Source organism: Aspergillus campestris (assembly GCF_002847485.1).
Source record: "Aspergillus campestris IBT 28561 chromosome Unknown P168scaffold_6, whole genome shotgun sequence".
Classification (NCBI taxonomy): Eukaryota; Fungi; Ascomycota; class Eurotiomycetes; order Eurotiales; family Aspergillaceae; genus Aspergillus; species Aspergillus campestris.
In genome coordinates, this window is record NW_020194341.1 from 96,781 (window position 1) to 117,433 (window position 20,653).

The 20,653-nt window shown below is 51.0% G+C and overlaps 6 protein-coding genes across 6 annotated transcripts; 2 read left to right on the plus strand and 4 right to left on the minus strand.

The window, feature by feature from the left end:
- Nucleotides 1-1,195: 1,195 nt before the first annotated feature.
- P168DRAFT_290144 (ARM repeat-containing protein) lies at nucleotides 1,196-5,413 on the minus strand. The gene is made up of 4 exons (XM_024837145.1): nucleotides 2,381-5,413; nucleotides 2,116-2,315; nucleotides 1,980-2,062; nucleotides 1,196-1,928 (listed from the first exon to the last, which is right to left on the minus strand). The coding sequence occupies exons 1-4, from the start codon at nucleotides 5,357-5,359 to the stop codon at nucleotides 1,522-1,524; spliced, it is 3,669 nt and encodes a 1,222-aa protein (XP_024692611.1). The 5' UTR covers nucleotides 5,360-5,413; the 3' UTR covers nucleotides 1,196-1,521.
- A 2,269-nt stretch (nucleotides 5,414-7,682) lies between these two features.
- Nucleotides 7,683-12,602, minus strand: P168DRAFT_268603 (putative SNF2 family helicase/ATPase). The gene is made up of 5 exons (XM_024835100.1): nucleotides 12,522-12,602; nucleotides 12,273-12,457; nucleotides 8,986-12,193; nucleotides 8,466-8,923; nucleotides 7,683-8,392 (listed from the first exon to the last, which is right to left on the minus strand). The coding sequence occupies exons 1-5, from the start codon at nucleotides 12,553-12,555 to the stop codon at nucleotides 7,790-7,792; spliced, it is 4,488 nt and encodes a 1,495-aa protein (XP_024692612.1). The 5' UTR covers nucleotides 12,556-12,602; the 3' UTR covers nucleotides 7,683-7,789.
- A 193-nt stretch (nucleotides 12,603-12,795) lies between these two features.
- On the minus strand, nucleotides 12,796-14,070 carry P168DRAFT_327040 (putative DnaJ chaperone (Caj1)). Its single transcript, XM_024841194.1, has 4 exons — nucleotides 13,946-14,070; nucleotides 13,874-13,888; nucleotides 13,740-13,800; nucleotides 12,796-13,677 (listed from the first exon to the last, which is right to left on the minus strand). The coding sequence occupies exons 1-4, from the start codon at nucleotides 13,950-13,952 to the stop codon at nucleotides 13,077-13,079; spliced, it is 684 nt and encodes a 227-aa protein (XP_024692613.1). The 5' UTR covers nucleotides 13,953-14,070; the 3' UTR covers nucleotides 12,796-13,076.
- A 673-nt stretch (nucleotides 14,071-14,743) lies between these two features.
- On the plus strand, nucleotides 14,744-15,563 carry P168DRAFT_150435 (uncharacterized protein). Its single transcript, XM_024832797.1, has 2 exons — nucleotides 14,744-15,025; nucleotides 15,137-15,563. The coding sequence occupies exons 1-2, from the start codon at nucleotides 14,929-14,931 to the stop codon at nucleotides 15,445-15,447; spliced, it is 408 nt and encodes a 135-aa protein (XP_024692614.1). The 5' UTR covers nucleotides 14,744-14,928; the 3' UTR covers nucleotides 15,448-15,563.
- Nucleotides 15,564-15,888: 325 nt separating this feature from the next.
- Nucleotides 15,889-17,496, minus strand: P168DRAFT_252762 (putative endoplasmic reticulum DnaJ domain protein Erj5). The gene is made up of 3 exons (XM_024834348.1): nucleotides 17,292-17,496; nucleotides 17,157-17,222; nucleotides 15,889-17,097 (listed from the first exon to the last, which is right to left on the minus strand). The coding sequence occupies exons 1-3, from the start codon at nucleotides 17,362-17,364 to the stop codon at nucleotides 16,040-16,042; spliced, it is 1,197 nt and encodes a 398-aa protein (XP_024692615.1). The 5' UTR covers nucleotides 17,365-17,496; the 3' UTR covers nucleotides 15,889-16,039.
- Nucleotides 17,497-18,905: 1,409 nt separating this feature from the next.
- On the plus strand, nucleotides 18,906-19,430 carry P168DRAFT_296978 (putative COPII vesicles protein Yip3; the record flags this gene model as incomplete). Its single annotated transcript, XM_024838143.1, has 1 exon — nucleotides 18,906-19,430. One exon carries the CDS (start codon nucleotides 18,906-18,908, stop codon nucleotides 19,428-19,430), a length of 525 nt encoding a protein of 174 aa, XP_024692616.1.
- Between the last annotated feature and the right edge of the window lie 1,223 nt (nucleotides 19,431-20,653).

The following is a 20,653-nucleotide window of genomic DNA, read 5'->3' on the forward strand; positions in this document are numbered from 1 at the left end:
ATCAGAGAGAATCAGAAAGCGTGGCCAACGTGCATTTGGGCTGCCAATCTCACCCACATGGCCCGATTGTTCGGATGATTTGCTCAGACACAAAGAAGGGGAATAGCTCGGTTTCTAGCTGGATAGTTAGTCGATTCCCTAGTAGTCTGCTAGGAAGTGGACGGAGCGTTCCGAGCTGCAGGTGCCAACCATGTGTTTCCAGGACGGTTGACGGGTAAGAGCTCCGTGGATTCATTCCTAGATTTAGTACGAATGGTTTTAGGGGAGTAATTGAGAAAAGGGGAGAGAGGGAGAGATAGAGAGCCCAAAGAGTGGTTTCTACAGCTGGGATAGAGAGTATCAACTATGCTCAGTCTTGTATAGTAGAGTTGTGGGGATTTGCGCGATCGTCACTGTCAGGATCGCAGTTTATTCTCCGGTGGGTACGATCATCCCTCTTTCTACTCTTCTGGTAGGGGCATCTTGATAAGATCGGCATGTACTTCCCTGTCTACCATATTGTTTCTCTATATCCTTTCCATCTTCCTTTCACCATCACCTATCCATAAACCAACATCGTCAATGGATAGGGTTCCACAGAATCTGCAGGAACTAGTACTAAGCCTGATACATCCCCACTATTGAACGTCTCTCCCTTGGTCCGAATCCGAAATTAGTGATAATAGACAACTGGTATGTTCGATGTTTGCCATACTTTTCTACCCCCCTCAAAACACGTGGCAGACAATTCGGTTATTCTCAATTAGTCTCCCAATACCCCAATATAACTGGTAGCGAGGGTTGGCGAGGCTATAGAAAACCAGGAATATCCCACAGGTCAAGTGAGACCGGCGACCCCGGTGAGTGAAGAGGGAGTCCAGTCAGTCGAATCAAACCGGTATAAGATAAAAAAAAAATAAAAACAACACCAACATCAAAACAGAAGAAGAGAAATCTCGGAGCCGACAAGGACCAAAATAGATCCCACCAATCTCATAACCCTAAAGACGTGGACGGACCGCAAGTCCGGCTAGACTCATCCATCCTGGCCCACCGGCGACCACTCCCCAACACGGCTTAGTATGGAACGCGGAAAAAGGATAACTGGGACTTGGCAGGTCTGGTCTGAGTCCTGCCCTGGTTCTTTGACTCCTCCCCCGCTTGAACGTTCACCATGGATTGAGTCTACTCCCGCGGAGAAGTTGGAGGTGGGTTGTTCCCTTCTAAGTATGGTTTGCGAGGTCTATAGAGAGAGTGTGTGTATACATGGATTTGAATTGATGCATCGCCTTCGAGTTGTATTGCCCCCATCCTGTACAGGCCTAGTGCATTACTGACTGAAATCAGTCAATGCGCACATTTACCGCCACAAGGTTCGCCATGAGAGGAATCAACTGGATGGGTCGACCGTTTGGTCCACTAGCGAGACTGCAACTATTGGGGCTCTAAAGGTTAGTACGGATTCGGTACGGGCCCCGGTGTACCTAGTGATCACGCTGCGTTCCTTGGAAATGTTCGCAGCGGCAGTCTCCACTGCCAATTTTACCGGGTGGCGAGCATGCTTAATGCCTGATCTAGAACCTGCTGCACGGGCCCAGATCGTTCTCCCTCCCTCCACGATGGAACCATCCGGGCGATGGCCCCATCGACCTCGAACCCAGCCTGCCTGCAGAGCGTGATGTACGCGACTGCAGCCTGTGCCCGTCCTCGGCGAATCCCCTCGACCGATGCATCAATCTCAGCAGAGAGCAGCGCGCCCACTAGCGCTGCCAAGGGCCCTTGCAGCTCGCCTACACTGCTCTCCTGGTTCCCTTGCTTTGTGATCCACGTGTTCAAGTTCTTTTCCAGGTTGTCCAGCTCCTCGTAAAGGGTCTTTTGCACGTGCCGCCCACTTTGCTTCAATGCCGTAGAGAGCACTCGCGTCACCTCGTCCAGATAACCTTTCATGGCTGTGATAGTGATGAGCATGCGGTCAGAGCGCCAAATTGCGGTAGACTTACCCCCTGATGGAATCTGCAAGGCGAAATTGAAGCACTGTAGAAGACATTTCACACAAGCCGCCAATGTGTCGTCCACGATTTTCCTTCCAGCAGTTAGTAGAAGCTCGGTAGACAACCTTGCGACTAGGGTACTTACTTGGAATTGGACGCATTCCCCGAATCAACGTCCATCAAGTCGTCTTTGTCCTCGAGATTTTCTACGACCTGAGACACGACAGCGATAGCATCGGGCATCAGATCAAGGTCTTTGCGACCTTGTGACACCCCACCCAACGCCGCCAGACCGAACGGGCGATACGAGGCATTGTTCCGTTTTGCCTCCCTGATCGTAATCGTCTGCGTTCCTTCAATTAGCCTTTGAAATACTACACACGAGAGGCGCTCGTCATAAAAGTGCTCACCTTCATCATTTCACTAGCCTTTGGGTTCGCTTGCCACAATGCCTTTGCTTGGCTGGAAAACTTCACAAACGCCTCCAGCACCGTCTCCTTGCCCTCCCATGTCTTCCCAGACAAAGCCTGCACAAGAACAGGCCACACCATCTCGCTGGTCGCGAGATCAATCTGAGGATCCAACGCCATGATGGCATGGGCCAGGCCCAGCGCAGACGTATGCTTGATGGCCCAACTGGGCGAGTCTAGGTTGCTGGACACAAAGCTGGTGATCTCCTTGATATAGAGGGACACAGCGCGGTTACCGCCCACGTTATCTTGCCACGTCTTCTCGAAGACTTTGTTGACATGTTCATCTCGATCGTATTTGGCAACGAAGACGAATGGCAGAGCCGTTGCTGCAAACGACATGAATCGGTCATTAGACAACTTCGAAGCCGAGTGAAGAATTTCGGCGGATATGGCTCGCTGGTTGGCGTCGTCGGCCGTCAGGAAGAGTTCCTTGGCATAATTGATGGTCTTCAGCACGAGATCATCGGAAGCCAGGCGCAAGAGGTAGCCGATGGACGCGCAGTAGGATGCACTGACGGTGTCGTTTCGGTCAACGACGTACTTGCTCAGGAGCTGGACGAAGCGGTCCGCGTAGGGGCGGAAAAGGAATGTTCGCATGCTCAGGAGCACCAGAACACGGCTGCATCCGACCTTGGACGGAAGCCCAACTGCCGATCGAAGAACGCCCTCCAGTCTCGTGGCAAATTCCTTCATGCTGGTTTCGTCTAGTGCGTCGACCAAATATCGCTCGATCACTTCCATCATAGGGGAGGTGCGGATACTGGAAAGTCTCATCTTGTCGATCTCTTCGCTCGTCAATCCATACTTGTCCGCGTTCAGATGAACGTAGTTGACAGCCTGTGGTTCCAGAGAACTCAGGCAGCTCAGGAACTGCTCCATTATTTGGGGAATAAACGGACGCAATGGCCCACCGGGGCTCTTCTTGATCATTTGGATCAGAGCCCCAAGAGCAAACCCTTGGACCTCCTGGACACCAGATTCTATGCCTTGCTCGCTCAACAAGAAGGGAATGGTGCTTCCCAACAGCGTATTCGCGCGTTTAGTGTTTCTGTCGCTGGTTTCCAAGGTGCGAATCACTGAATTGGTGATTGTCTGGCAAAGTTTGAGGGCGGAGTTCCGGACCGTCTCTTTGATGTCATCCAAAAGCTTGAAGGCCTTGGTGAAGATCTCATCGAGGTATTTAGAGTATCTCTCTGGCTGACGTCCATGAAGCAAGTCCGCAATCGCGGCACAGCTCGCTTGTCGTGCGCGCCATTCCCGACCGCTCAGCATGCTTTTAAGTAGGTCTTCCATGATCTGGTCGAAATGCTCATCGACCACCTCAGTGGGATCTTTGACCAAGGCTAGCCAGATCGTGTTCATGGAGCGCTGCACGTTCGGATTAGGGTCGAACCGGTACCGGAACAATTTTGGGTAGATTTTCGGATTCTTGGCCAGATAGCCATTGACACTCGAATCGGAGAATATGTTGCTGATACCGAGCTTGCTGAAAGCCGAACGATTGGTCCAGAGCGCATTGTTGGAAGCCAGAGACATAAACCGGTATACAAGCGTTGGATCGCCAGCTTCAGCAGCGAGATTCATGATGTCTTTGTAGGTGTTGACCGATGACCCGCCGCCAGTGGGAAGGGCTCCTGGCTCAAAGAGCTCTGTGTCTTCGTTCACCTTCCCTCCTGCAAGGCTCGAGCCGGTTGCTGTGAAAGAAGCCACCAAGTCACGCACCAAGTCATCCTTCAGTGCCTGATCACCAATCTCGTATACTAGGCCGAGACCCTGTGCGCCCGTTTCCTGTACCAGCTCATCTCGATCCCCAAGCAAACCGGCGAACCTGCTCTGGCATTTGCGCAAGCGAGATTGTATCTCTTGCAAATGACCACAGTTCTTGACCAGACACAAGAGCCAGATACTAGACGCTTTTCTCAGAGAGGGCTTAGAGGCGCTGCAGTCCGCTATGATCTTGTCGCATATAGTTGCAAGCACCGATAATGGGACCGAGGAACTGGGCACCTCTTCATCGACATCGAAGTCCGTGGTCAAGGATTTCGAATTCCACCCGGCCGCAGAGCTACTCAACGCCTCGCCAATTGAGAAGTGAACTTCAGGACTGCGGATTTCATGTAGATCATAAAGAGCATCAAGTAGTTCTCTGAATCTTGTATTGTCGTGTCCGTCCTTTGAAAAAGGCAACGTCAGAAGCCCGATTGTTTTGATAGCCGCCTCGTTTTCGGCCTTCGCATCGGTTACCAGTTTGTCTTTGATAGCCACCCATCTCTCGTCAGATAGTAACTCGGTTGGCAGAATTCCAGAAAGACTGATCTGTCCGAGCGCAACTTGAGCCGATCGTCGGAGAAGAGAGTCGCGCGAGGTTTCGATTATGTCAAAGACCACGCCAAGATAGTCGTTTAGCATGGCCTCAGATAGCTTACCAGCCATCTTGCGGAATGCAAGCCTGCTAAACAAATATGACAATCCAAGTACAGAGCCCCGGACCTTAAGCACCTCTTCGCCAATGGCGGATCTCCACGGTCCCAAAGGACCCGACATAGTAGCAACGAGTCCATTCAAACTGTCCTCAGAAAATGCAGGGTGAGAGGCCAAGATGCCCGTGGCACGAGCGGCGGTGTCCTGAACTGCCTGGTCGGTACTATTCAACGGTTTGCTCAATGACAGTACTTGGGGAACTAAAGCCCCAACTATATCGTCCGACGCCAACGAGCAAACACTGACAAAATAATCGCCGCAGTGTCGTAGGCTTTTTCTACCCTGACCAGCAAACCCTGATAAGGCGCCCGCTAAGAATAGCAATACGGCCTCTTTGTCTGAAACCCGAGTGTATTGTTTCACCGCACCCCGAGCTTGTTCATCGGACGTGAGGAGCACATCGAGCTTCACATCCCAGTCTTGCTCTATGTTCATGCTGATATTAGCTGCCAAGAATGACTCCGAGAGTAATATGTTCCGCAAAAATTCAATCGTAGGCGTAAACGACTTGTAGGGTCCCGACAATATCTGAGTCGCAGAAAGCCCGGGCACCCCATTTGAGTCCGTGGAACCAAGTAAAAATCGGGCCGCATCAGAGAATCTTGGGAAATCAGACCACCGATCACTTGAGCTGGTGATTTCGGGAGCAGAAGACTGTTTCTTCGTACTGGGGTTCAGAAGCCGATACCAGTAAGGGTGCAGACCCTTTCTTCCTTCTTCCGTGATCTCTTGTAGCTTGTCTGACCCTTGGGAAACGGCCATGAGATCAATCCACCGAGCCACAACGTCGCTGTAAGGCAGGAACCTATTGGCAAAACGCACTGTCGCATAATGAGAACCGCGAACGAGTCTGTATCCGGTGTTTGGATCATCTACCCCAGGAATATTGCTCATTTGTTCAACCAGGAAGGGACGCAGCTTCTCTTGGAGACTTTGGTCCAGAGTATCCACCGAGGAGTTCAGAATGCTTCCCAAGGCTTGCTCAATACTGACAAACATTTGAGGACTCGAATCATCACAGCTCAAGGATGTGAAGAGCCATCTTATAAGGTCGAAATCCGAGAAAGCATCCTCCTCATCCTTCAATTGAAAATCGACCTTCGGAACCAAGATACCGATACTTTCGTAGGCGAGACCTCGCAAACTCAGATCTGTGGAAGGGAGCCTTTGTCCAGAGGCTCCGGGGCTTGGCCATCCCTGCGACTGAATGAAATCCATCAATCCTGCGATAACCTTTGGCGCCATCTTTTTGAGAACGGATGGCGACCCCATGCGAACCACCCATGTCGTGAAGGTGAAGATCTGAGTGCGCAACTTTGAGGCTTGCAGCCCCTGCGAGGACCTTGCGGTGTCGGATAGGAGGCCCTCTTCTATGAGTCTAAGTACTCGTTCAGGCTCCCTGGTAGCCTGAATCGACTTTCCAAGGACCGATAAAAGTTTGATTTGCAGAGCAGTGCGTGCTGGGGGCGCACCATCGGAGGACCCTGTTCCAAAATACAGCGTATACAGCTCGTCGACGACATTGGCATCTTCAAGATTTGGGATGAATCTTTTCAAGATCTCCTCGCCCAAGTCCGAGAGTCGCGAATTGGCATCCGACGATGCGATTAGAGCTGGAAAAAAGCGCTCTGAATCCGTGAACGCTGCGCTTGAGAGGAATCTCAAACTGGTGACTTTGGTCTCTGTGAGGTTCAATCCCCCGCTTGAAGACGGGTCCCATGCCTCGGCCACAGGTGCATCCCTGTTCAAGAAAGCGTACTCTGCAGGGGATAGTCCCGGGCAGGTAGTGGAGTTCTTATCCGCGGGGGAAAGGATAAGGAGCTTTTTGAACCAGGTAGACAAAAAGGCGGTATCCTTGTCAGAAAGGCCTAGGCGCTCCTTAAGCTGCAGATCATCCTTACTATCTCTTGGGGGAAGCTTAAGCAGCGGTAATAGTCGCAAGACAAGGTTGAACACAATGGCAGCTTGGTTCGGGGATGTGCCTATCTCCGAGATCCCCTGAAGCAGTGGAAGAAGCAATTCGATTCTCGCGTCATGGCCCAATCGATCAATACCCTGCTGAAGGTATACCAGATCAAAGTGCCTGATAAGTTGAGATTTCTGTTCCTTGAACTGCTTCAGTAAAGCCGTGACAGGGAGCTTAATGGACGGTGCTTGAATCCGAGTGTTAATATGCTGGCACACACTGATTATTTTATTGCGAACCGCAAGACTTTCTGATCCAAGCTTCAGCAAAAGAGGCGCCAGATATGTATTGAGCAAGAAATCAAGCTTTGCATCTGTGTCTGCCAGGGCAATCCTCAGCTCCACCTTTGATATTAAACTCAACTCGCGGGCCTCGGGACTCGCTGACGTGGAGTCTGAAGCCATATCCTCCGAGGGTCAACAAAGGGATCAAATTGAACAACTCAAAGCATTGGACCTAAAGAATTGGCGAGGGTAGATGAATTTTGGTTAAGAGGAGGAGATGAGAATCTAGTGAATTTATAGCATCCCTCACGCTCCAGGTTGAAGATGCACTCACGTCATTAGGCAGAGTAGAGCTTATGAGGCCGCGACGCTAACTCACTAACATCCCGCATTATTAGTCATTATATGCATACCAGTGCACAATTCATTACAAATCCGGTCAATTCACAGAAGACAAATTTGATTACAGTGCAGTTGTAACTTGAATAGCTTAATGTCTATTTGAAACAACGAATAAACACAGAAAACATTTGGCAACATATACACGTATATTGATTCATTGCGTGGAGGAAAAGTTTCATAATCTCATTCATGTATCGTAGTATGACTGAGGCGCTATCATCTAATATCAATCAAAGAGCAAACAAACGTAGTAGATATCAAGTACAATCGCCATCATGGAGGAGTGGGGTCAGTCCGCCGCGATTCTGCTGCTTCTCCTCTGAGGAACCTTGCCACTTCCCTGTGGGCATTGTCTGAGCCATATAATGCTTCCTTTGTCTTGCTTGTCCTGCCAAATAGACACTGCCATAGATCGTCTTTCTTCACGATTTCTCCTCCCGAACCTCCAGCAATCAGCTTAGACAGTGGGGCATCTTGAATCTCCGAGGAATTTGCTGAGTCGATAGCGACTTCGGTGACAGCAATATCCTTATCCGTACCATCTGTCGAGGACACTGTAGAATCGGTGACATGCTTTTCGAGGGCCTTGTCATCTTGCTGGGACATGGTTGAGTGAGACTCTCTTTGTCTTTCCTTTTGGATAATGTGATCCTGGCGGCGAGATACGGAGAGTTCGTAGATCGATTGCTCGACGGTATCTGAAACCAGATACATCCAAACCGTGGTAGGTCGGCGTTGACCTATCCGATGCACACGGGCTATTGCTTGAAGCTCGATTGCCGTATTGACCAGCGGTTCGCAGAGAAATACATGGGTAGCATTGACAAGGTTAAGACCGGATGACTGTGCTTCGGCGTGCAAAAGAAAACATTCAACCTGAACAATGCTGTCAGTACATGGCCTCGCGGCCTTCGAGAGAGAAAACGGGAAGAGCGGGGAGAAATTATACCGAGGGATCAGTCTTGAACATGTGTATGCCGTCTTTGTTATCAAAAGTGCTATATCCAATCTGGAATTTTTTGAATGCCGATCCGAGGATACCAAGAAAATACCTATATTGAGAAAACACGACAGATTTCGAACCGGGGTCATGCTCGCGCAGCCATAAGATGTGACGCGCCAGGGTGTCGATTTTGGTACCAAAGGAGCTATCGAGGTCGATATTCTTGATTTCGCTCAGTGTCCCAGAGCTAATGTCGGTGTATATAGAATTCTTTCTGAGGCGTTCGGATCCCATCTTCATAGGGGCCTTTTCTTCTTCGGCGACAAATTCCTGGGGTTTGTAGGTGATCTGATGGAAATCGTTCGCTTTTAATCGCTTTTTGCATGTTGGACAAGTCCGACTTCGACTCCACCACAACTGTAAACATTCTTTACAGTATTTGTGTCCACAAACCGTCAAGACTCCTACGAGTTGTTAGACGAGAAAGAACCAAATACTTTTCAAGGTAAAGGCTGTTTGTACGTACCAATTTCAAACCCCGACTGGCATATAATGCATATCCTAGAGGACTCGTCCGAGCCAGATTCATCTCGCAAGTGTAGAAGGTAGCGCAGTTTAGCCTTGAGTGAAGAAACCTTTTCCGCAGTTATGCGCTCTTGCTCCAGTTGAGCAGCGAAGACCGCTTCATTCAGCGGCTTTCCGACACTCTCTTCGTCATATGGGGCGACAGTATCTGAAATTCGCTGTAATTGGCGATAATACTCCAAACGGTGGTTCATTGTGTCCCGAAACATCTCCACTTCCTTGCTCAAATTCAAGGCAGCCTTGGTTTGCTCGGATGCCATATTGCTAGCATGTTTGAGTACTAAAGTGACAAGCCCCAGCTCAGCACGAGCTCGCGAACTGCCCTCGTTCGCCTGCCACTCAAGGGAGGTGGTAAGGCTACGAAGTTCGCTGATGATGCCCCGAAGCGAACCGAGCTGGGGTTCTGGCTTGATATCACTACGAGCATTCATAGTCTCCAGATAAAGCTTCGGAGAAGGGCCTTCGCCTTTTTGTGCTTGGATGATGCCCATTTTGACCTCATGGGCGATTAGAGTATTTTTCTGTCCGGTGAGAGCATCATTCCGATCGGCAAACATGGCACGCAGAGCTTCCATGTAGACATACATCTCATCTTGAAGTTTCGTGGATTTTTCGTACTCGTCGCCTTCGAGCTCTGAGTCGTCTTCCTGGTCTATCAATGAGCGTGAAAGCAGCTTTATCATAATCTGACGCCACATATCGTATTGCACAGCGTGCCCGTTCAAAGCCTCACAAAAATCTTCGAATCTGTCGAGAACCCGACGTGATTCTAAACCACTGCTATAAAGCTCAGGGTTCATCTTTGGAATTTTCACAAACTGTTGTGTTTTTTGCTTTTCTCTGATTTTCCTCATATAACGGCTTGCCTTTCTCGAGACATCAGCTAACATCTCTTTTCTGATGAGTTTCGCAGTTTCATATGCTTCCATTTCGGACTTTTCCAAAGACTTAAACTTTTCGGTATCAGGCGTGGTAAGGTTTGGATCCGTCTTGATTTGGTAGTAGGCATTTGCAGTGAAGAAAACGCAAGTATGCTGAACGTCGAGGGCAAAACGCAGTCTTTGGCGGTATGTACCTACGCGAGTGTTCTTCTCCATCTCATTGCCCTCATTGTCGCTTATTTCGGCCGATGCGCTGTCGTCATCAACCTTCGGGGTTCTAATTCCATTTTTTGCACATTCCGAGTTCAGCCGTTCTCGACATTCCTCGACAATGGCATTTGCCCTCTCCAATGACTTGGTCCACACGTCAAGAGCCTCCTGTCGGTGCAGAGCATTCTCTAGTAATTGCCCGCGGCGTGCTTGGGACAACAAGAGAGTACGCTCCTCTGCTTGAGCCAGTGAATCGGTTTGATCGATCATGACCTCGAGAACTTCATTCACAGATCGTAGAGGGCCTCCTGTGCCTAGTCCTCGGCGGTGATTTCCCCCAGGGTGAAGGCAAGTTTGTCGAAGTCTAGCAAGCCAGCTTCTCATCTTTTCAATTACCGAAAAGTCATCAGGGTTCCAGTCATCGGTAACGGGAGCACCCGTATAATCAAGACCACATTCTTCGCACATTTGCTCGAACAATTGCCCGTACCGCTGCTCTTCAACTGCAGTAAAAGGAACTGTGAGAACGATTCTCTTTTGAGGCGGCAGTCGAAGCTCATCCCGAACGTTATCTTTATTGTGCCTGATTGCAGTGCTGTGGACTATTTGCGCTAGTGTTGGTTTGAAGAAGTGACATAATCTGTTCCAAACTCCACAGAATGGCTCATAGTGGAGGAAAAGCAAAAGTCCAAGCAGGTCGGTAATATCTCTGCGAAGAGGAGTTCCGGTCACTGCCCAAGCATTTTGGCAAGGAATCAAACGGGCAACCTTTGCTGCGTTACTGACTCCAGTTTCAATCATTTGAGCTTCGTCAAGGCAAACCCTCCACCAAGAGATCTGAACCAGGGGTGATTTCCTTGGTTCAAACCTTTTTTCGTGCCGTAGATCTCGTTTTGGGGCATCTCCAGAATAATGGACCTCTCGAGCAAGGACATTGTAAGTAGTGAGTACGACATCGTGATCCACAAGAAAGTTGACTAACTCTTGATTAGACATCGTCTTGTGCCGCTGGATACCTTCATAATGAGTTACGCGGAGGCCTGGTGCGTGCGACCGGATCTCTTGCTCCCATTGTTCGAGGATTGCGGGAGGGGTTATAATCAAAGTCGCCCCCGATGGTTCCAAGCCGCCATTCGAACCGTTCAAACCCATGTCAGAACTCAGTGGACGCTTGTTAAGGCAGATCAAACTGATCATCTCAACTGTCTTTCCTAACCCCATCTCCTCGGCTAAGATGCCCCCCTTAAGATACTCTCCCGCGTCGTACCAGTTATGGAGGTCAGTGGTGGCAACTAAAAACAGATGGCTCGAAAAGCAGACACGTCCGTCTGCATCGGTGAACGTTTGGAATGAAGTAGGCAGCGAGCCATTCAATGGGCGCCTGGAAGGAAGCACTCGGCCATCCGATTGAAGCGCCATGCCCTCCCTTTGCAGAAGCCATCTAACTGCTCTCCTTTGGAATGGAAAAAGTTGGCACTCGATCATATGGCATTTTATCTCCTCCGATGATTGTGGGGTTATTGGTGGGACATAAACGTTCTGGTAGAAATCATGTGGCGACCAAGAAGACTCTGACGATTTTCGGTTGCGCGACTGGGACCCTCCTATTGGCGTAGTATCATCACCTTGCAAAGCATACTTGCAAAATACACGATAATGTTCTTGTGTCAGACGGCGTTGTTGTAAGATTTCAAGAGAATCTTTCCAAAGCAATGTTGTTTCGAGGCGAAAGTAACTGTTTTCGGGCAGATAGAAAAGCGTAGAAACGTAACATGCAGCTGGCACTTTGGTGCCATATCGATCACCGCAAGGAAGACCACGGGCGAGCTCCAGGTTCTCTCCAAACTTGACTAGTTCTGGATCACTAGACGTGATGTCAAGAATTACCTCTTTAGTCGATACAGTCGCCAACTGTAGCTTGAAACAGTCACTCGAGATCTGCCTAGACCCTATACGGTGGGAGTTAGGAGTGGCCCCGTGAGAACTCTCTGCAACTTCGATGGAAACAGCGATGGGGCTTTCAAAACCAGGTGGCAACGAGACAGTGTGCGCGAAGTCCTATACAGAGAAAGGCTTTCATTAGTAGCTATTCCGGATGGTACGACAAGAAGCACGAGCAATTGACTGGGTTAATTACCAGGTACAAGGAGAAGCGTGCCAGAGGTATATACCCAGAAGGAACGGAACCAAGTGGCGTATGTGTTGAATCTCTCAAGCTCCGGGGAGCTGCAGCTGTCTTGCGACGCTTCCCGGGTGGTTCACTATTGCTGAATTCCTCATGTCGTAAGAAGGCAGCCGCCAGGTTATTCAGGACATCAGCGCCTGCAGGAGATAATTAGTGATTAATGAGTCCGACTTCTGTTGCAACTTTGAGAAATGGTCTCACCTAAATGCGCAATACGTGCATTCACCACAGCCATCACACAGCAATGATCTTCATCTCACCAGCCCTGCTCCTAGATGTAAAGATGTCTGAGTCAACTATTATGTAAACGCGTACGAAGGATCAATGAATGAAGACCATCATCAACGGACTTATCGCATGGAATCACGTGGTGATAGCACGGTCCGCTCACTGTCGGGTTATTCTAAATCCGGCTTATCGGGAGTGATCTGTATCCATTCCAATGTTTAAGTGTGACCCACTCGGGGGTGCGTCACTTGAGTGAGACCTCTTCGACACGGTCCAGATATCTAGGAAGTACTAGATGCGTCCTCGTTATGTGTATTCAATATGCCAGTACCAATGATATACGTCCTTCCAATTGAACCCAATAGGTGTATGAACAAAATTACCGCGTGGTCTTGAAACAATCAAAAAAAGAAACAAGCAGACAAAGACGGACTATATCAAACAAGTATGCTCATCGCTCCCCGTGACACACATGCTTAGATACACCCAAAACAACACGAAAGTACTCGATCCGCTATAGATTTGTGTCTAACGACCCATGGTAGATTGGAAGACCTTGGCCGCTAGTTCGCTCAAAAGACGTGCCCGGCCATCCTGGGGAAGATCCAAGAAGACATCATAGACACTTTTTCCTTTGGCATCGCGGACAGCACCAAGCCGGTTTCCAGCTACTGCACCCGCAAAGGCGCCTGCAGTATTTGCCATGATAAACCCAAGTGCACCACCACTGACTCCACCTATGATAGACCAGAAACGGGACGTAGGCCGGACACGCCTCTGACCATCTGCATCCTCGCTCTCGCTGGCAAGGCCTTCCTCGCGTAACATTTCTTCGAATATAGATCCGAACTGATCAGAGGCCCGTTGTTCACTGTCCGCCGTGCCGGCGCCGGCGCCGGAGCCGAAGCCGAAAGCAGACCATGGGAAACCTCCCCATCCAGGCCGAGGCGCTTCCTCTTCAGGTTCCTCCGCATATTCCCCAAATTGTCTCATGGCATCGTATTCTCGCCGGCGGGATTCATTTGACAGGGTATAGTAGGCATCGCTGATTTCTTGGAATTTACGTGTCCGCGCAGGTCGTTGGGGCGAATCGACAGGGACTCGGTCCGGGTGCGATTTCAGTGATTCCCTAAGCAGATCGCGGTCAGCACAAAGATAGTAGATGAAAGCCATGTTGACGATGAATGCTACCTCTTGTACGCATTGCGGATTTCCTGCTGCGTTGCGTTGGGGGACACGCCTAAGACCTTGTCTAGAAGTGAGTTAGAAAGTGTCCAGATGTCTCCCCTTATTGAACGGGCAAAATCGGTGCTGCCAGCACTTACAGTAGTCTGGTTGTTCTGTTTAAAATATGTAAGCATAAGGAATATAGTCATAGAAGATCTGCTTGTGCTTACTCGGCATATTGTACTAATCCCAGGATATGTAGTAGTACGTTGTTTAATGACACGGTTGAATGGCTGTAAGCAGAATGCTTAGACTGCCAGGGAGAGTAATATAACAATAATATAGAGCCTTTTGATAGCGATATTGAAATCTCAAGAAGAAAAGAAGACTCATCCAGCAGACATGACGATTGAAAGGCGACAACCACAAAGAGCGAATGACGTCAGCCCCACTCTTGCTGCCTGGGGCAGACACACGAGCAAAGCCTCGACCGACGCTCGAGCCCGGCAGAGGCAGAAAGTACAGTGAGAGCGGCTGGAGGCGCCCCTGGGCAACACCGCCAATGAGAGGATGTTGGATCGCCAGCCACCCACTTTCCGGCATGCACTCAAGACACACCATTCCTACTCAGTGTACTCACTCAGCTTCGCCTATTCTTATTGGGACAGACTCCTGCACGATGGAGGGCTTTCAGCTTACACACTCTCTTTCTCTCCTGGACTGGGCACGACATTGTCCTCCAGAAGCTCTTATTTCTTTACTTTGGGAAACTGTACAATAGGTCCTGACAACTGCCTGCGTCTATTGACAACCCGACTACGGCGCCCGTCATCTGCTATTTAATTAATTGGGAATCTACCCCTTTCGTGCCAATTGTACAGCATCTTACGGAGAAGCCACGGAGCGTCCGGTGCCACTGTTGAATTTTGGTTGCGGGGACCGCCAATGCAACAAATAGCCTAGAACTGCAGCTCTTTTGTGCATACTGCATCTGCAGCAATTGGCTCCGCCTCTTCCTTTTGATTGACCGACATCGTACTGCGAATCTGAAACGCAAGGACTCTCCTGTGGTCTGTTCTAGCATTTTCTGCGACTGAGATCGAGGACGTCCGTCGTCATTACCCCCTCTTCCCAACAAGAAGGGCCAGAATCTTGACTATATTCGCGATATCCCAACTCCATCAAAGGCGTCATCGCAATCAATACCTTCAAAATGGGTTGGTTCGACGGAAAGTCTTCCTCGTCCGGCTACTACGTCCGCCGACGCTCTCCCTCCCGCCGGTCGACCTATTCCACGCACCACGCGCGACATTCAGCGCCGTCGATTTTCAGCCTAGGCGGTGGCAGCACGCGCGGCGGCGGCGGCGGGCGCTCCAGCCCGTCCGTCTTTTCGTCGTATTCGTCTTCATCGCGGCGCGCACGACCCCGATCTGGCTTCGTGCATCGTGTGGTGCGCTACATCAAACGCTTGCTTCGGGACATCTATGACTATGCGCGTCGCCACCCATTCAAGGTCTTGATCATGGTTGTCATCCCACTGCTTACCAGCGGCGTGTTGCAGAAGCTGCTGGGCATGATTGGCATTCGCATACCCAAGAGCTTGGGAGGTCTGGCAGGCTCTGGAGGCCTCGGGGGGCATGGAGGGCATGGAGGGCATGGCTCCAGGGGCGGCGAGAATACCATGGCAGACAATCTCAAGGGGCTGATGAGCGTTGCGAAGATGTTTATGTAGCCGACCGAGAGCCCCTCCAGTCTCTGGCTATAGCTATAGCCATTGGGCGTCAAATCCACACGAGAATTGCGCAAGAATAGAAGGAAGTAAGAAAAGAAGGAAGGAAAAGCCCCACCAGCGGAATTTATTTGAGGGCTGAAGTTTCCACGTGCTTTATGTGATGAGAACGATCATGTATGATCACGATGATGATGACGACATGACATATCCCCGGTTGCACTCATTACCGGCTTACTTTCGATTTATTGAATCGCTCAAGAGGGCGATTGCTTTTTGTGATTTTAGATGAAATTTTATTCTTGATTTATATCTATATCTGTTGTCCTACACTTGTAAATGATTACCTAGCCTTTTACTACCGCCTCACTTTGGTCTATAACGTCCAACGACCGACATGAAACTAATTTCTGCGAGCTTCTGTGATAATAAGAAAGGATAACACTGTCCATCACTGTTCATTTCAAGATACCTAATATATTTTTATACAAGAAACAACATAGAAAGAACCCTCGTTATGGATACACGGGACAAAACATAGACCAGAAAGGAACCGCGCCAAACCTCGAGGCACGATTATCCAGGTCATATACAACTAAGACTTTTGCGAGCGCTTGCCCCTCTTTTTCGACGACTTGCTCTTGGGCGCGATGGCGGAGCTGGTTGACTCTTCAACGGGCGAGTCCGCGCTATCAGCGGACTCGTCGCCAGCATCAGCAGTGTCGTCTTCGGCGGCCGAAGATCCAAACAGTCTGCCCACGGACTTTGCGTAGAACCAGATAGGGACGCGGAAGACCATTGTGTCCCTGATGGATGGGCGCTGGATCTCCTCAACGTCGAGAAGGAATTCCTGGCGCTCGCCCTCCTCGGACTCCTCTTCCAGGAACACGTTACCGACAGAGTCGACGATCAGGACCTTGCCGTTCTCAGCAACCACGCGCTTCCTCTCGCCGGTGGGTTCCACGGTCTCGGAAGTGGGTGTCGCGGTGCCTGAGGCGCGGGGGGTTGCGCGGCTCCCCTTCTTGTTTTCCTTGCGGTTCTCGCGATCCATCATGCGCTTCTGCCGACGGTTGATCGGCATAGCAGCTGCGGCATCGCCCGCTTCGGGGGCGGGAGCCGGGGCGGGTTGACTCGTGGAATCAATACCTGGGATGCCGCGGATGCCCGTTTCGTCTCCCCAGGCGGCTCTCCTCGCCTGACGGATATACCGATCGACGAACTCCCTCTGGCGCTTCCAGCTGAGAACCAGAGCGCCGTAGTGGCCAGCACCGCCGAAAACCAGAAACAGGCCCGCAAGCACGGATCCCAAACCGGGACGGTATCGCGAGTAGTAGTATCCGGTGCCCTTCCACTTGGGGAAGCCGTTCTTCAGGAAGTGGTCGTAGCGATCGCGGGAGGGGCCACGGAGGATGTTGGCGACGGTGTTCAGACGAGCGGAGCGCTCGTGGGCCTTCTTCACTGCAGCTTCGATCTCCTTCTTGGACGGGCCTTGGTTGACGTGGACGCCAGGGGTCTTGGCCTTGGCCTTCTTGTCCTTGGAGCTGTTGGCGATGAAGGACCGCTTGACTTTATCCGGGTGGAGGAGTCGGGATTTCTTGCGGTAGGCCTTGTTCAGCTCATCCTGGTTGGCATTGGGTTTGACCTCGAGGAAGTCTATACCGATGATGTTAGAACAGTCGGTCTGGCCACGAGGGTGCGGGTTCAAAACATACCGTAGAAGGTGACATTGGCGCCCTCAGCGGCGGACACTTCATCTTGTATGCTAAAGATTTCATGATCTACATAGGAACAGATTAGAGGGACAATTGCATCGCCACAAAGCATAAAAGACAAATAGAGTTACCGACCTTCTTTGGACCACGCCGCTGCAAGAATGACCAGGGTCGCGAGGACGAACAGATGAAGAGTAGGCACCCTCATCTTGAAAGGTCTAGCAGTCGGGAATTCAATGGGAGAGCGGTCAAGACCGCAAGACCCAATGAAAGATGAATGGGGGGGAGAAAGAAAAGGGAGAGAGAGAATTGGCAGTTCGATTGGATGCAGGCAATGACGCTGAGGTGTTCACAATGAAAATAGTATTGCGTACAAGCCTATCGCTGATAATACCCCAGACGCGTATTTAATTCAAGGCCTAAGGCCCAAAGTGGTAAAGTGGGTTTCCATTGGGTCCTCTCAGGCAGACTTCAGGCGACAATAATGTGATCTGTCATGGATACAAAGGCGGTCAAGATGAACACCATGAATTGTTGCTGCATACTTGGTAATTACCGGCGAATAACGAAGTAGATCATCTGCTGAGACGTCCAGGCATGGCTATTTGAAACAATAGGAGAGTTGACTCCTTATGAACTCAATATCCAGGTGGAATATTGAGGCATATTCGTACATTTGAAGTACATTTAACTCATCATAATCATCGATCATGTATCAAGCCTGATCTACTGCAGAGTCCAGACAACCAACGTGGACCAATGATTGCGGACAGGGCCACTCACGCCCAGGCAAGGCGACTGGAGCAAGGCTGATGAGGGGAAGAATAGATTATGATTCTGCATTGAGTTGATAGGAATCATGCCTAACAATAGGAAGCACCATGTTAATAATAAACGGAAGCAAACTCGAACAGCATTGGGAGCAGCCGTTATGGCTTAAATTCGGCCATTTTCCCTCGACCCGCCGCCCAATTTTGTATGCATGCATCCAGGACAGCCAGACGTTTCCCCCTCCGGCACATATCAATGTATGGGCAGAATGGGAGGAATTCCTTTGTTCTCGATGGGATCGTCGGTGATTTGAGTTAAATTGCCTTCTTCTTCCTGTCATCTTCTTTTTCCTTTTTTTTCTTTTTTTCCTTATTCGTTTTCTTTTTTATTATCTATTGTTTGGTGGTGCTTCTTAAGCAAGAGGAGTTGAGCGTTGTTTGAGCTGGTACATCTCCAACTAGACCATTCCGCGCTCAGCAGTCTAAGGCCTGGAACCAGCGGACTTACCCATATCCACCTTCTATTCTTAGTCCGCCATTCATCGGTAGGCTTCCTCCGGTCGACCCCATGAAACTGGTGAAAGCAGTGCACTTTTGATGGTTTGGAGATCATATTTACTACTTTGATTGTACTTCTGGTGATAAGTTATTAAGTACCAGCTCCCTGGCGGGCAATTTATGTGGATGGGAGGGGCCGTTCTGGAAGAAACAAATAAAATACGACAGAACATCGCCGCTTTCCTGCCTTCAATTCTTGGGGCCAACTAAGCCCGTTCCTGGCTGACAACACCCGGGCCCCCTTTATTTTCTTGGGTTTTCCCCCCCCCCCAATTTATTCCACTTGCCTTCTTGTTCCTTCCACCAACAACGTTCCACCTTGACTGATCTATCTGATTCGGCTCTTTCTCTCCCCCTCCCTCTCAACCACCAGCTACCGATTCTACATATCGCAGTATTGTGACCTTTCATCACCTTTACAATGAGTCCGATCCAAATCCCCTTCGACGCGCTCGCCTCGCGATTCGGCGACCGTTTCAATAGCGTCCGTTCTCAGTCCCTTGGGTCGCGTTTCGCCAACCTCCGACCGGTTTCCGAGTTCCTGGACTTCAAGCGTCTGTCCAAACCCGCCAACTTCGGCGAGGCCCAGAGTCGTGTCAACTACAACTTGGGCTACTTTTCCAGCAACTATGCCGTGGTCTTTGTGATGCTCAGCATCTACAGTTTGCTGACCAACCCCGTCCTGCTGTTTGTCATCATCTTGGTCACCGGCGGTCTCTACGGGATCGGAAAGCTGGAAGGCCGCGATCTGAACCTGGGGTTTGCCCAGTTGAATACCTCCCAGCTTTATACCGGACTCGTGTGTGTCGCGGTCCCTCTGGGATTCTGGGCCTCGCCGATCTCGACGGTGCTGTGGCTCATCGGTGCGACGGGCGTGACGGTCTGCGGTCACGCCGCCCTGCTGGATAAACCGATCGAGAATGCTTTTTCAGAGGAGGCGGTCTAGGTGGTCGGCCGCGAGCTCCTTACGATGTGCCCCGATGGGGAAGACCACCGGGGGCACGACAGGGGAGACAAACCAGGGGGTGGGGGGCTCCGTGGGTGGATGGGGACTCACGAATCCAGGAGATCGATGAGGACGATGGCTTTCTTCCGTACGACGACTGCACGTCGTCGGCGAGACAGATGGGGCATAACGTGGACGGGGATGGAGGAGCCACGTGGCGGAGGCGGAATATGGGACACGACAAATACCGGGGGGACCCTGGGCCTGCTGACGTGGTGGACTATGCCTTGTATGATGATGTGGATAGCACGGTGGCATATGCTGTTCAACTGGCCATGAAGGACAAGGAGGAACGCATGGTCGATGATGCCCTGGAACGGATTCGACGGGCACAAACCTGCGGACAGAAAAATGTGCGCTTATCGAAACGGGAAGTTGAGGCGCTAGAACGCAAGCGCCTGCAAACCAACGGCATGGTCGATCCCAACCGGAGAGCGAGTATGCCGATGGCGCCCCCCGTCGATCGAGGTATGAAACCGACGGATGGTCTGCACAAGGGGGTTCCAGGCAAGAGTGGACTACGGCCCCGTGGATCGAGTGCATCGCAGGGCAAGCCCCCGAGACATCCCGGTCTGGCCGATAACGGCGATATCTTCGGACCTTGGTCCGCGGGGAATGTACATGTCACCCCACCGTCCAAGCGGCCTCCAGCCTCGCGAACTCAGTCGGCCAACGCATCACCTCGGTCTCCGCGCCCGCCACCGTACCCCATCGAACACCACTTGGACGGTCAATATGGCTATCCAGTGATGCCATTCCCGAGTGCTGCCTATCCACGCCCTCTACCCGACCACCCTCATTGGGTGCCCCCGTGGCAGGTACCGTACATGGGAGATCCGGTCCAGTATCCAATGCCGGTCCCGCGAGATGCTCGCGCGAGGCCCCCTGGCCCGCCGGGGTCGTACATGTCGAACCATCCGGCCGGTAATGGGGATTGGCCCCCTAGCGGCATGCGCGGTCCGTTTGCTCCAAGCGTTGGCCCAGGGAATACCACTGCAGGTTTCCCTGACGCGGAATCCAACGGAGTGCACAGCGATTCCGACGACAGTGGTGATGAGGTGCAGATGGTGGAGGTGACGGAACGGAAGGTGCCCACGAGCCCATCTTCGCCGCGTGCGACGACTCGAGGGGACCGCTAGCGCAGCAATCGTCCTTTGGAGTGT

Coding starts and splice junctions, on each gene's coding strand:
- P168DRAFT_290144 (XM_024837145.1), bottom strand. CDS start 5,359: ATGAACATAGAGCAAGACTGGGATGTGAAGCTCGATGTGCTCCTCACG. Junction 2,316..2,380: donor AGGCTAGTGAAATGATGAAG/GTGAGCACTTTT, acceptor GAAGGAACGCAG/ACGATTACGATCAGGGAGGC. Junction 2,063..2,115: donor GGGAATGCGTCCAATTCCAA/GTAAGTACCCTA, acceptor AACTGCTGGAAG/GAAAATCGTGGACGACACAT.
- P168DRAFT_268603 (XM_024835100.1), bottom strand. CDS start 12,555: ATGGCTGTGGTGAATGCACGTATTGCGCATTTAG. Junction 12,194..12,272: donor CACGCTTCTCCTTGTACCTG/GTAATTAACCCA, acceptor TTCTCTGTATAG/GACTTCGCGCACACTGTCTC. Junction 8,924..8,985: donor CCAGTCGGGGTTTGAAATTG/GTACGTACAAAC, acceptor AACAACTCGTAG/GAGTCTTGACGGTTTGTGGA.
- P168DRAFT_150435 (XM_024832797.1), top strand. CDS start 14,929: ATGGGTTGGTTCGACGGAAAGTCTTCCTCGTCCGGCTACTACGTCCGC. Junction 15,026..15,136: donor TTCCACGCACCACGCGCGAC/ATTCAGCGCCGT, acceptor CGCGGCGCGCAC/GACCCCGATCTGGCTTCGTG.
- P168DRAFT_327040 (XM_024841194.1), bottom strand. Junction 13,678..13,739: donor ATCCGCAATGCGTACAAGAG/GTAGCATTCATC, acceptor CGATCTGCTTAG/GGAATCACTGAAATCGCACC.
- P168DRAFT_252762 (XM_024834348.1), bottom strand. CDS start 17,364: ATGAGGGTGCCTACTCTTCATCTGTTCGTCCTCGCGACCCTGGTCATT. Junction 17,223..17,291: donor AGCGGCGTGGTCCAAAGAAG/GTCGGTAACTCT, acceptor GTTCCTATGTAG/ATCATGAAATCTTTAGCATA. Junction 17,098..17,156: donor CGCCAATGTCACCTTCTACG/GTATGTTTTGAA, acceptor TCATCGGTATAG/ACTTCCTCGAGGTCAAACCC.